Source organism: Sturnus vulgaris, chromosome 7, assembly GCF_052056855.1.
Source record: "Sturnus vulgaris isolate bStuVul1 chromosome 7, bStuVul1.hap1, whole genome shotgun sequence".
In the NCBI taxonomy this organism is placed as follows: domain Eukaryota; kingdom Metazoa; phylum Chordata; class Aves; order Passeriformes; family Sturnidae; genus Sturnus; species Sturnus vulgaris.
In genome coordinates this window covers 23,936,642-23,950,887 of record NC_142249.1, presented here as the reverse complement: position 1 = coordinate 23,950,887, position 14,246 = coordinate 23,936,642, and the positions used below count along the sequence as shown (strand labels likewise).

General features: G+C 40.2%; 1 protein-coding gene across 3 annotated transcripts in view; it reads right to left on the bottom strand.

The window, feature by feature from the left end:
* Nucleotides 1–14,246, bottom strand: part of FIGN (fidgetin, microtubule severing factor) — a 102,302-nt gene that overhangs the window by 2,225 nt on the left and 85,831 nt on the right. For 2 of the 3 annotated variants that reach the window (XM_014880881.2, XM_014880880.2), the window contains one exon: nucleotides 1–7,415. This exon is cut by the window's left edge and continues 2,225 nt beyond it. In XM_014880881.2, coding sequence (XP_014736367.1) covers nucleotides 5,167–7,407 — 2,241 coding nt within the window. In that variant the 5' untranslated portion in view covers nucleotides 7,408–7,415 and the 3' untranslated portion in view covers nucleotides 1–5,166. Of the gene's footprint in view, nucleotides 7,416–7,848; nucleotides 9,309–14,246 lie in introns of those variants that run through there. The other variant, XM_014880882.2, reaches the window with a different exon arrangement.

Genomic DNA, 14,246 nt, shown 5'->3' with positions numbered 1-14,246 from the left:
AAATGAACCACACAAAGTTTAGGTTTGGAAATAAACTTTTGCTTCTTTTTCTATTATAAAACAACAAGAAGGAATGGATGTGCTCCCAACCTTGGTGTAGTACAGAACCATTTTATAAATATTTAACATTCTATAGGACTGATTCATATATTCTCACACAACTCTGTGGCAAGGCTGACCCATACTGCCGACATTCTACATATCACTGAGACAGGGAGGTGAAATTTTCCTGCTTTCAGTCTAATTGTCTTTGACAATTGCAGTGCCTAGTGCTACACTGCTTGTGTTGTATTTAAAAACAGGGGAAAGAGTAGAGACTTGTTCATTAAAGATGCAGTATCCCTGGTTCACAAAAATGCATCTGGCAGGTTCAAAATCGAATGTCAACTAAAGGTCCTTGCAGAGTGTGAGCTTCAGTTCATGTATTGGTTAGTAACCAGCACAGCTGGGCTTTTTTTGAATTCTGAAATACTAATATCTCCATGTTTACTAATGTGCTTCATATAAATCTGCAGACAATTAAATGACTTTTCCTTTTTTTAATTTTTTTTCTTTTTTAAGTAAAGAGACAAAGCTATTTTTTGGACATGGTGTGTATGCACATATAAATATTATATACACACATGCACACATACAAGATGGGAAGGAGTTAGTGCTGTGAGGACAATGTTAGCTTTCAGAGCTGATGATGAAAACCAACAGATACAGATTATTATACATCGGAGGGATGACTTTTCTAACAAGGGCAGAAATCAGGAATAATTCCCTTAAGTCAAAAGGGTTATACCACCTTCAAACTGGTGTAAGTGAAAATGTAGGAGGTCCTACAACTTTTGGTGGCCTTGTTTTGTGACAAAGTGTATCCTTCAGATCTGAGTAACAAATTCTCCCTCATGATGGAGTGCGTGAGAGAAAAATGCAGGAGGATTATAAGAACAGCCCTTTACCTGAAGTCATTTGTATTTGCAGACAGTGAAAACCCTGGTCATATCCCCAAATTTGCTTTCAATGCATTAACATCTTGATGCAGGAATTAATTTGTAATTCTTTAACTAGACAATCCCCTAAAGAAACATCCTATGAAAATCCACCTAAATATGACTTTGTACCATTTTACAGAGCACAGCCTCCAAACAGCTGGTAAAGACACCCAGATGGTGTTTGGCCTATGTATTTTAGTCAGATGGTTGATTTTCTCCTTGGTAGGTTTGTAATGCTCAAGAAAACATTTTGCCCATCTATCTGCATTTGAGTAGAATACAGACTGACTAATAGATAAATAATCCATGTGAAAGTAAATAGTCTTAAAGCAAACTGCCTTCACATTCCATTGATCAGCTCAGTCAGCAAATATATTGTCACTAATGTTCTAAATATTTTGAAGAGAAATATGCCAGAAGTACAGAGTATTTCCATTTCTGTCTCACATAAGGTCATTATGAACTCCTCCTTGAACTGATATTGATCCTTCAGCTTGCAGGAATATTCCTCCAATTTATTTCACTTTTGTTGCAATAGGAATTGTTACTGAAGGTACAAGGAAGAAAAGGAGCAGATGCAGAATGGAACCCACACATAAAAACATGATGTAAAGCATCTGCAGTGATAGGCTGACACAGCAGATGCTTTTTAACCATTTCAGGTTCCTTAAAATTCAGGGTTGTGTCAGTGGCAGGAAGCCCCAGCCAACCAACTGGACATTTCTGTGGCAGCAGCCTCCAGCTTTGTCCAATTGTAAAAGACAACAGTTTTCTACCATGGAAATGTCTAAGACCAGCAAATATTTAATCCTGAAAACACCATTAAAACATATTTTGTCTCTCTTCTCAAAACCAATCCTACTCTTTGGAACCTGCTCAAGTTCAGGATCATGCTTCAGCTTTCCCAGATGTTCTTTGACTAGAAGGCTGCTGAGAAGGGTGAAGGACCAGCAGCCTGCCAAAACCTGCTCACTAGGGACAAAACAGGGGCTGGATGTGGGAGAAGGAAGGAAAACAACAAGAAGGACAGGACATGGCAGAGGATTTAGCCAGCTCAGGCCTGAATTCCATCAAAGCAGTGGCCAGAAACCAAGTTGGAGAAGGGTTGATGTGCCTCCTGTAGCAGTTCCTGGCCAAGCTCTCACCAAATTCAACAAGCGCCCTCCCAAAGCTATACCAAGGACTGCTGCTGATATGGAAAGATTTGGGTTACAATCTGGTTCTGTTTTCCTCCCCTTACAGCAGCTGTGATAGGGTGAGGGTAAAGTTTTCCACTTCTGCTGCCCTAAAGCTGAACTGAGACCTGGAGAACATGAGTGTGTGTGTGGAACCTGCATCTTTCACACCATTTCAGTTTCTGCCTGCTTCTCACTTTGGTTAACATTTGAAAAATTCATTTCCCAGAGTGACTTTTTAAAGAGAATGACTTAAAGCTGGAAGCCAAAGGGACTGTCTATAATTTTGTTTGCTTTTGGTTTTGCTACAGGATAAAAAGAGTGGGAGAAAAAACACTCAGTGTGTAATTTTCATTTCACAAGTGGCAAAAAAAATATTTAGGAGTATAGTTGGGAGAAAGAGTTTATCAAAACTTGTCTGAGCCTTTTAAATGAGCCCAGCTCAACAGCAGATATGAAAGGCAATGTCTAAGACAGAAATTGGGTCAGCAATCTGCAACAGTGTACTTGCCAGTGTGATCAGTGTGAATCTACAGCTAATGGGGACATCAGCATCTCCCAGATATGAGGATGGTGGAATGACCAGGGTGAAGAAGCAGCTTGTGGAGGTTTGGGAAAGCAGAAAGACTGGGTCATAACAAGGATCATAGACTGTAATTGCTGTTGAAAAGAAAAAGAAGAAAAAAAAAAAAAAGGAAGAAAAGCAGGTGATGTACTTAAGTCTTACTTACTATATCCTTAATGAAAGGCACTGTTTTTAAAATGGTACTTTTATGCTTAAAACATAAAGTTTTAGATAGACAAAATGTTTGCCAGGAATCCATCTTAAATTAGATTTTGGTTTATTTGCTCTGTTTTTAGCATGTTCTATCTAAATATATATATATATATCTTAAAAGAAAAATAAAGAAAAGTAATAATCAAGAGTCATAAATTTCCAGCAATATCACAAAATCCCTCATTAGCTTTCTGAACGCTAAACGTCTCCATTGATTTAACAAAATGGACAAGGTCTGTACAATTTTTGAGAAGACAAACATGACCTAGTAACAGATTGGTATCTTTCTTCTTGGGGCTTTTCAGTGCATTTATTTAATGGTCTTGACGTACATTACTTAAGAGAAACATTAAATGCCAGTGCTTTGCAACAGTTTTGTTACTGTTTCCTTAAAGTAAACAAACAAAAAATACATTCAAAAAAAAGCAAGGCTGTTTTGCTCATGTGATGGCAGAGGCCTTGGGCAGCTGTGACACGCACTGCTCTTGCTCAGAGACATTACCCAACATCAGTCAGCTGTCACCAAAAGAGTTGCACGGAAAGCATTAAAGGATAAAAAGAAAGGGGGGCCGGGGTGGGGGAGAACTGAGCAAAATGCCACACATGCCAGCTAGTCTTTCCAGAAGGAAGACACCAGAATATGTATATTTGGGGGAGGAAAGAGGAGGGGGGAAAGAGCACTAACACAGAGAAAAACTTGACTTCAGGGGAAAAACCAGCAGCTCTCTGAAACTTGTTTAGCAGGTTTGCATTCCTAATGTAATCTGACTTGTGTTGGTGGTGGTTTTTGCCCTATTCCTTACTTTGCTTTCCAAGAGAAACGTAACAAAACTGAGGTAGAAATAATGGTGGGCACACTCCAGCCTGAAAGATTTCTAATGGATGCTAAATGAAGATTGCATTAAGGACAATGAAGCCATACATACACAACAAAAACTCAACTTTACAGTTTGGGAAGGGAAGTAAATGTACCTTGAGGGTTCAGTTTTGCTTTGTTATTTGTACTGTTTGTTTGGTCACAGTCCACTGCACTGCTATAAACAGCTCTGCAACCCATAGCTCTGCCAGCGACCTACACTGATTCCACTCCCTACAGCTTCACCAAAATAGCCTCAAAACTACGACTAGAGCCATGCAACAAAGGCCAGCCGTCACAGCTTAAGGTAATTTGCCTCTCAGAATCCTACCAAATCTTACGTTTGACTGTTTCAGATGCTAACATAAACCTATTAAGTGGCTCTTTCATTCATCTATGCACCTTCTAAAGACTGTATCACCTTATCAAGGAGCAATATGCTGAAAACTCTTACAGTTTACCAACAAGAAAAATCGTTCTGCTCTGGTTTGATGTGAGAAATTGGCAAAAGAACCATTCCTGAACACTGGGAAATGCTTCTGTTTCTATTTTTAAAAACTGTAAAGCTTCAGTCATATCACGCTTTAGGTTTTTTCCTGGATACATTCAAAGTAATTTTCCTTGCCATATTCCAATTGTTGAGGTAAACATACATATTTAATATAAAGTAACATTGAAGCCTAGCCTATAACTCTCAGCAGTACATAGTGCTTTCAACACATTCCTTTGAGGTACTGTACAAATCACAATCACTTTCCTGAGTTTTTGCAGACAGAACATTAAAAGAAATGAACTGCAGAAATTAAGGTCCAGATTACCATTACCCTGTTTTACCTGTTCTTAGTTTAACACCACAGAACAGACAGGATTGAGGAATACTGTTGCTCTTAGAATAGCAAAAATCTGGCTCTCTGTCGCAACACAACCGTTCATCTCTTTAGTCCAATAATGTTTGAAGTTAAAGCTCTTTATATTAGCACATGCCACCAATGTAATTGTGAGGCAAACAAAAAATAAAGCACCACTTCAGGCACTTGACAGCAACTAAATCTCAAGAACAGCAGAATGGAATCAACACACAGGGTTCATGTCCTTCTGAAATCAACCCACTTGCACCTTGCTCCTTGGTGAGTATTGTCTAGCTTGAACAGAACTGAGCATCAACATGCGCTTTCTGTCATATGTGGCTTTTTCAGATCAGCAGCTCTTGTTTGATGCACTTTTCCTTCAAGTACACCCTGGCTCTTTAGAGGCAAGGTAAATCGTAGTCTTCCCAGTACCCTTTACAATTTTAACACTACTGAAAAGGGTTCTCTACCCCTATGTAGCAGATTCTGTGTGTGCCAACATTCATTACATTTTTTTTTTTAAGTAGTATCACTGACTGCAACCAAACATTTTGTTCCATTCAACGTATGTATCAAGCTCTTTTTGAGATATGCTAGGCTGTATCTTGCAGAAAGCATTTTCAAAGTCTTGATATGTAACTGGCCTCAACTGGCTGGGCATAATGGCTGAAAGGTCTGTGGCTGGCATGGCATGGAGTGGGCCCACCACGGCTTCCTGACACAAGTGAGCCACATCTAGTCCAGAAAAGCCTTCTGTGCGCTGGACAAGCAGTGCAACCTCCTTGTCATTGAGACAGTAATTGTGCTGTGAGAGCAGTTGTACTATTATCTGGTGTCTCGCTGTGCTGTCAGGAAGTGGGATTAAAAGTCGTTTCATGAAGTACCTTCGAAGAGATTCATCAATTTCTTCTGGTTTACTCGTGGCGCAAATTACTACTATTTGGTCCTCAGCAGAAGTCAGTACAGTGTCCAGCTGCATAAGGAACTCGGTTCTCATCCGACTTACTGGACTATGTTCTTCACTTACTTGAGAGGAAAGGAGCATGTCAATGTCACTAACAAAAATCACCGAGGGTTGGCGACACCTTGCCACAAGGAAGGAGGCATGGACAATTTTTTCTCCTTCCCCTAACCACTTTGTGACAAGGCCAGAGCCAGTGATTTTGAAAAACGTGGCCCCCAGCTGACTAGCTATACATCTGCCCATTAATGTTTTGCCTGTTCCCCGAGGTCCAAATAAAAGGATGCTCCGAGGTAGAGCAGTCAGTCCATTGAATGCATCTGACCTCAATACTGGCCATAAAACCTCCTCCTTAATGACAGCCTTTACTAGATCTAGGCCAGCAATGTCGCTCCAGTCCACGGGAGGTCCTTGGTTGATAATCTCATTGGTAACAAGGTCAATGAGGTGTGTGTCAGTATTCTTCAGTTGCTCGTCCACAGAGTGGTTGGATGAGGTAGCTGCACGAAGTCCCGGGCCTTGCATTGGGTGAGGGAGGAGCTGCCTGTGCTCGTCACCGTGCTCATTCATTACCGGGGAGCTATACTTCCCAAACGAGTCACTCGATCTCGAACCCAGTGAGTTTTTAGCAGTACTATAGGATGGGGGTGTTAAAGCCCTACTGGACTGGCTACTGAATTTCCTTTGCTGTTCAGAGGACATTAGCTGCTTTGTTGGCTTAAATGCTAAGGATGATGTTTCAGCACTTCTGTCAAAACCATTCCCTCTGTTTGCATTTGAAATGCTGTTGTCTGGCATTCGATACATTGGACTCTGTGTAGATCTCTGTTGGCCGTAGCTGTAATTTCCATAACTGGAGTCCATTTCTCCTTGCCCTGCCATGTAGAAAGCTTTCCTTTTGAGAGAGCTGGCTGAACTGTTTGTCAGGGCAGACGGCGCGATTGGCGTCAGACCATGGCCCTGGTAGGAGTAGCTGGGGACAGTGGTTGGGGGCAGAGGGGTTGGAGCAGGGATTCCTGAAGGCAGGTAAGCTGAGGGCGGCGGGGCACCCCCAGGGCTGTACCCAGGGCCAACAGCGGTTTGAGGAGGATAACTGGCGGAAGGGTAGCTGTAACTGGAGAGATTGGAGGTCCCGTTGTAGCCAGGGACAAGGGCTGGTGGTGGCGGCGGTGGTGGGGGCTGTAAAAGTCCCGAGCTGTGCAGGGGGGATGGATGAGGGGATGGAAGTGCAGGTGCTGGCTGGCCACTGTAACTGGTATGCAAATATGAGCCGTTGTATCCTGTGGCATATTCCTGAGATGGGAGCCCTGAATGAAGACTGGGAACGGTGTGACTTCCACAGGTGCTGCTGGAGTAGCTGGGTTCAGCCAGGTTACTGGCCACTCCAGGAGAGCTCCCGATGCTGGCTGAGACATCCGCGGGAGGGAGGGCTGCACTTACCCCAGCTTTGCTGGCAGTGATGACATCTGGGACACAGTTCATGGGATACACGCTCTCCGAGTTCAAGGATGGCTGCCAAGGCTCACTTTCATTCTTCCGACCATTCACCAGCCCCGAGGGAGCTTCAGAGTAATTGCTGAGAATGGGTCGCTCAGCCGGGCCTTCCAAAATCCCGGAATACTTTTCTGCATACTTTTTCAGAAGGTTGGAGGCGGTCAGAGCCGAGATGTCGTCGTTGGCCCAGGCGTACTGGTACGTGCGCTGCAGGTGCCCCCGGTAGGCTTCCACCTTGTGGGCTGGGGACCGGGTGGTGGAAGTGATATCGAAGTGCTGCTCTGGCCACTGGGCATGCTCCGGCGTCCACTGCATCTTCAAGCCTAGGGCAGTAGGAAACAACAAAGTTAACAGTGACCTCAGCTTTTTCCTTGTGTTTTTAAATGAGTTCTCAAACACACAGTCTGTGAATGTCTTCAGCTCTCTAAAACACTGTACTTAACACCACAAGTCCTTAAGGAAAGAAAAGGTAATGCCCTTAAGAAGCAGTATGGTTGGTTTGTTACAGGCACATACACACGTAGACAATTTTTTTGCCAATTCAGTAGAGAGTCAATTTTTTGTTTAAAAATATAAGTAATGCTATAGCTCTCAAAGTAATTAAATAACTCAGTATATTTTAAATACTCAGAGTGGAGATTTACTGTAAACATACAAGGCATCCAACTGCTCTGTCCTCTTTCATCACTGTTTCAGTTTTATATTTTAACCAATATAAAAATATGAGACACAGCTGACAGATCACATCTAGGATACCTCTCTTATTTGGTACTGAACACCTAGTTAGCAGAGTATAATGCACCCTGCGCAGAACAATATGACACAGACATAGCAGGTCATTCCATAATCCAACTCTCATCTAAAGTGGTCCACGACAGTTTCAAATCTGCTTCGTGGAGTGCAGCAAAGCAATCTCCCAGGCAGCGCTCTGTCGCTTTCATCACACAAAGCCTACAACTCGGTATGAATTACAACTGGCTCCTTTCTGCCTCTCAGTTCTGTTGTTGAGGGTCTGGAAAAAAAAAAAAACAAGCATGACTTGTCTGTCGGTCTCCTTGCTTGCTTTCTCTTCCTCCCCCTCTGCTTCACAGCCTCCAGGGTACAAAGAAAGAGGGTTAAAGAAAAAAAATAAAGCAAAAAAAAAAAAAGATGAAGAAAAGGAAAAAGAAATGAAGCCAAGTCCCTGAAAGTTCTGTGGCTTCCACAGCTAGCTATAAAAAAACCCTGAAACAAACAATACAAAACCAACACCAAACCTATCATAAAAAAAAATGCAAATGTCATTTTAAAGCAATTAATCTTTTAACAATGTGATGTGAATTATCTCTCCTCTTCATATTCCACTGCAATAGGTAAGAGCAATTTACAAGCATTAAGATAACCCCCTCCAACTTGTACCTATGCATGGTAGACACATTGCTGGGTTTTGTACAGCTGTATCAAATAGACCTCCTTAATCTCTCTCGTATTACCAAAAGTGATTTTTGCAAACAGTCTTGTGCCCTCTGGCACAGATTTCCTGATAAGGAGGAGGCCTAGTCGAAATGAAGCATCTGTGGCACTAGCTCCCTTCTGAATTACTGCAGTCTATTTTGACAGCTTCTACCCCCTCCTGTTTCTCTCCCCAACCCCTTTAGCTCTTCATTGCCTGACTCTGGCATCTGACATGGCCAGCTTAGCCTCGCTGAGCTAAACCTAACACAGCACACAGTTTGGTAACAGAATGGCATGTTTATTCCCTTCTGACTCCCTCTTCCTTGTTTGCAAAACCACTGCACCAGACACTGGAAGTTAATTAGCAGGATGATGCTGTGCTAATTGTGTTAATTTACAAGGTTTTAGTCAAAGAGAATCATGCCAGGGCTGGCACTGCTGTCATGCTTCCGACTTAATGATTAAGAAATACTGAAAACAAGGTGGGAAGGATTGCAGTAATTACACAATAAATGAATAAAGCAACAGATTCATTTGCAATTATATTTTATTGTGGTTGCACTCATTTGCATTTGGATTCCTTTTTTTTTCTTTTTTAGATTAATGTATTTGCAAATCACCAAATCATTTAAATTTAGGCTGAAAATGGCAAAGTACCTCTAATTGAGCCTTATATTTTATCAGTACAACTAGTGCAAATCTCACTCCCCCTGAGCATGCCATTGATTACTTGTGGATTTTTTCCTTCCTGAGCATTCTCTTTCTCTCTCATTTTTCAAACACTTTGACAACTTGATAAAAATGTCTGTTAACAATTAAACAGTTATCCTAGAAAAGTTAATTCAGAGACGTGTTTTTGACAAATGCTGCTTTCAGACTGAGGTTTTGTCAGATTTATTTCTATCATTTAGCATTAATATAATACTTTTTGCTAATTGTTTATGATGTTTCAACCATTACCTTGCAGAGGGAGTAAGTATATCACGAAATTGGAAGAAATTATAGAAATCATGTATTTAAATAACTGCATTTAAAAATGCAATTCTAATGACAAATTATCAGAAGTTTCCAGAAATCACACTTTATTAAAATCTGCTGGAAATCTGAAGAACAAATCACCAAGAGCCAATTGCCAGTGATCAGTATCTGAAATTATTTCAATGTCATGAGAATTACCACAAGCCTTTTTAAAAGCCAAGAATATTAATGTTCATGTAACACAGAACTGCATGACAGCATACAAGTTCATTGCCCCATTAAAAAAAAAAAAAGTCGAACAAAACCAACAAACAAACGAAACCTATCTGTGTTCTGCAATGTTTTGCTTATAAGGTTACCAAAACACTGAAGGCTTCTGTTACAGAGATGCAGAAAAACTTGAGTAGGTTGATGTTTCACTAGATACTAATGAACAGATGCCATGGGAAAGACTCTTTGCAAAGAAAGCACTAAAGCAGCAGTGAAACTTTGGGAAAAGAAGGCAAAATAGACGTGGATGGAGCAGAGAACCTCATAGGGCTGTATTTGCACTGTAGTTAATGAATATGCTTTTGGCACATTGTTTTTAACTGCTTCTAAAAGAAAGCCTATTCAATTTAAAGAGATAAAAGAATGCACTGGTTCAGAGCTCAACACCACACACTACCTACTCTGTAAGCTTTTCAAAATACCTTTTACAAATACTTTAAAAATTTCATCAGTTGGTCTTTTTTATTTAGAATGGATTATGTGGTTTTAAAATAAAATAATTAAATTTATAGTCACAGTGGAGAGATGTATTTCGATTTTGCAAAAATTCAATTCTTTGAATTTTATTCATCTAGATTAATTTCTTTTCCTTATGAGGCTGCAAAAGAATGTCAGAAAATCTAAATTATCCATTATAAGAGGAGAGAAAAACCACATCATCGGCATTCTTTATTTAGAATAATTGCTAGATAGACCAGTAGTTTCACACTGTCATGCTATCTTTGGATATGCTCACTGAACAATAATTGAAAGTTTATTTATTGATGCATATTAAATACCAGTGCATTTAACAAAGGCTGTAAAGGCAGGATTAGGCTTTGATTAGATAAGCTTAAGAGAACAGGACTGTTCTCATCCCATGAAACATGAGCATTTATTCCAGCACATCGCAATCATTAGTGTTATTTGGAAGCATAGGTTAATAGTTAACTATAAGCATATTTTTTGCATTAATAAGCAGCGAAGAAATCTGAATTTACATGAAGTCTACTGGAATGGTCTGGACTGGGGGGCACAAAGAGCCATTTCCTCAATTTGATATTAATTGAATAAGCAGAAAACTTCCGCTAGGTTTGACTCTATTTGATAATAGTTCACAAATTGTTTGACAAAAGTCAAATGTCTGATTTGGGAGAAAAAAAGAAAAAGCAGCAGCTGTTGTACTTTTTAACTATGCAAACATTCCCCTTCCCTCTGCCCACCCTCAGCCTCAAATTGTTTAATATTTGTAGCCACTTCCTCTCCATATTTCAAATTGTATTTTATTAATTGCTTTTTGTTTGAGCTGATACGTATTTCTGCATTTCTTTTGTTAGGAATCCAAATGCTGATATAAACATCTAAAATCAGGTAAATCGGGGCATATTTAGAGGTTGCATTTTTTTTATTTTAGCATAATTTAAACTCTGACATAAACCACAGTCATGCAGATAGTGTATTTGATTAATAACTTTCTGAAAATCCAGAAGCAACACAAGGCTGAATGTATTTTTTTTTAAATTCTTTGCTAACTTAGGAATCCTCTGAACTATCGACATTTTTGAACTGTGTAAAGTGTGCTGGTATGGGCTGTAAAAGGCAAAAGGAAAGGATTCAGTTCTTTAAGTACAGGTATGTACTTATCAGAGAATTGCTTTTAAGATAAATTTAATACATTATATAGAGAGGCAGGGTAGGCTATTTTAGCAGTATCTATTTTTCCTTGTCCTGACAGCCTTGCTATACATCCCTGCTCCATAATTCCTACAGTTGGATCTATCTGGATTACATTTAAAGTAATTATAGTCAACAATTTCATTATGGAATTACTTCAAACTAAGTGTTTGACCATATTTCCTCTTCTATTATTGTGCACTTAGCCTGAAAACAGAAAATCTAATACACAACACTTCATCAGTTGCACATATAATAATTCCATATGGCTGAAAGCCACTTACATATTCAGATATATGAATGCAAATTAAAAACAAACAAACAACAACAAAAAAAGAAACAAAAAGGAAAATTGCCAGAGTTACGAAAAACTAATATTGCAATTTGAACACAAAAAAGAACAAGCAGTATCCTACACATCCTCACCGTCCAACAGGGCCTGATCCTGCTGGGAGCTCAGATGAGTGTGTGCATACAAAGAATCCCCCAGTGCTGGTGCCCTCAGTACCAGGTCAAAACTTCTCATCCCCTTACAGGATTATATCTGTCAAAAAAGATATATAACTAGCCTTTGCTTTCAATTTAAATACAAGAGTTTCTGTTGAAAACAGGCATAGGAACATGGTCTAGAAATAGGACCACACTGGGTAAAACCATCACAAAGGTTTTACAGTGTCCCAACTCACCAACTTGCCTAGCAACAATGTGCTTTAGAGAAAGGATACTGGGACTTTAGTAAAGCTCTCATCTGTTCACACCTCAAATAAAAGAATCAAACTAAAATTAAATCAGATGCCACTGTGGATTTCTGAAGATACTGGAAGAGATTGCACTGCACTTCTACAGATGCTGGTGAAAAAAACCTAAATGTCCCAGAGCTGCTGTGCAAAAGGCACTAGAAGTAAGGCAGTACACCAACCTTCCCAACCAGCTTCCAAAGTTTCAGTTTCAACTGTTCCTTCAACATACCTGAGGCAAAAGAAAGTAATTCTTCTCTTCTTGTGGTCTCTCTTTTCCTGCCCCAATCACCCCTGCAGTGCATAGGTCCTACCTAGCACAAATCTGCAGCTTCCTTTGCAAGCACCAGGAGTCAAGCAGGTTCTTAACTTTAGGCCCGTTGTTAAATATGATCTGAGCAACTGCCTAATGCACTGTTGAAAAGGGCTGCACTGCACCAAGGGTGAAAGCAAATGGATGCTTCTGCTAAGTGTCCATAGCAGACAGGTAGGAGCACACTGCTGCAAGGTAGGAAACAACTCCAAAGCCACAGCTCTGAGTACCACCAACCACTTTCCCCCTAGACTTGAAAGTGCATGTGAACTTCAAGACTTTGGATTGCTTACACATTTACCCTAGGACCTCAAAAACTGTCCCTGCCCACTGAACTACTACCCTCAGCCCTGTCCCCAGTTATTCAAGACACTGAGTATTTACACAACAGACTACAATGATTTTAGCCAAGGATTTGCTTCTTGTGGACATGTGGAGATTGGCTGTGCCAAAAGAGCTACTGACTTGAATAGGTGTTTCATTGGGAACATGCCAGTATATACCTCAAAACCCTTACTTCAGTGTGGGCTGAAGGTGTTAGTACCCTGAGGATCAGGCCCTAAAGTCACATTTTAAAGTCCTTCTCAAGTATGGGGCAGAGCGGAATAAATGAGTCATGCTGTAACCGCTGTGCAAGATGTAGGACACGCAGCTCCCTGGATTTGTACTAAATCTGATAATATTTTATAAGACTGTATACTGTCATATGTCCCATAATAATAAAAATCAATTCAAGATAAAACAATTCTTTTACACTCAATTTTTTATTAATAAGCATAATTTCAACTGTTTGAAGATAGTGCAACTGATCTCTCTTAATTGGAAACAGGGAGGATTTTGAAGAGTGGATTGAGCTAATTATGTTTTGCAGGGGAAAAAAAAAAAGGAAAGAAAATGATTCCCACATTTATTTTCTAATTACTCAGTGAAGACCTCTGCTCTAGTCCATGAGGAACTCCTTTGACGTCAAAGGACTCGGTGGGAGGATGAGCCTCCAACTGAGATGCCCAGCTGTACAGTTCCAACCTTGTAAGCTTTTTTCAGTAAGTGGCACCACAAACTCACAAAAACAGGCCTGGAAAGTGCTCTCAGCATTTTCTTGGTAGGGGTCTGTTCTTCCTCTTATTATATATGCATGCCCTGCACATCAGTGGGAGCAAGTTGTTGGCAGGGTATTTACAATATATTTCCATCTCGCAAGGATAGTGAAAGCGTTTCAATCTTTAAAACAAAACACTTAAATCATGAGTAAGATTGAGGATCACATATATGTCAACAGCACTTAAAGATGAAAGCGGTAAGAAAAATGCAACATATTTTATGCGAGCCTGGAATGGTTAAAAACGAAATCATTAAATTAAAAACTAATTCCAAACTGATACACCTCAATTATCTAACTTAAATACTGTCAAATGATTATTCTTTTAAAATCACACTTTCACACCTTACAACAGCAAATTGCAATGCATCTACAGCAAATGAATTCTCTTCCCACAAGCCCCCTCCCTGCCATTTACATAAAGCAGCCTTTGATAGTCACAAAGACATTTCTGGTTAAACAGCCTTTAGAAGATCCATTAGCTTCAAAGGCTGAAGAAACAGAAATAAGGAGAAATAATAGCCAAGCAAGCAAAGGGAAGCTATGTCCAGAGATGACACTGGCATATTTAGCCAGCAGAAGCAGGCTGGACCTGGAGCCAGCCTTACAGCCGCTGCTGGCAGGGACTGGAGCTTTTCCTGAGGCTGGTGGGGACTGGAGCTTTTCCTGA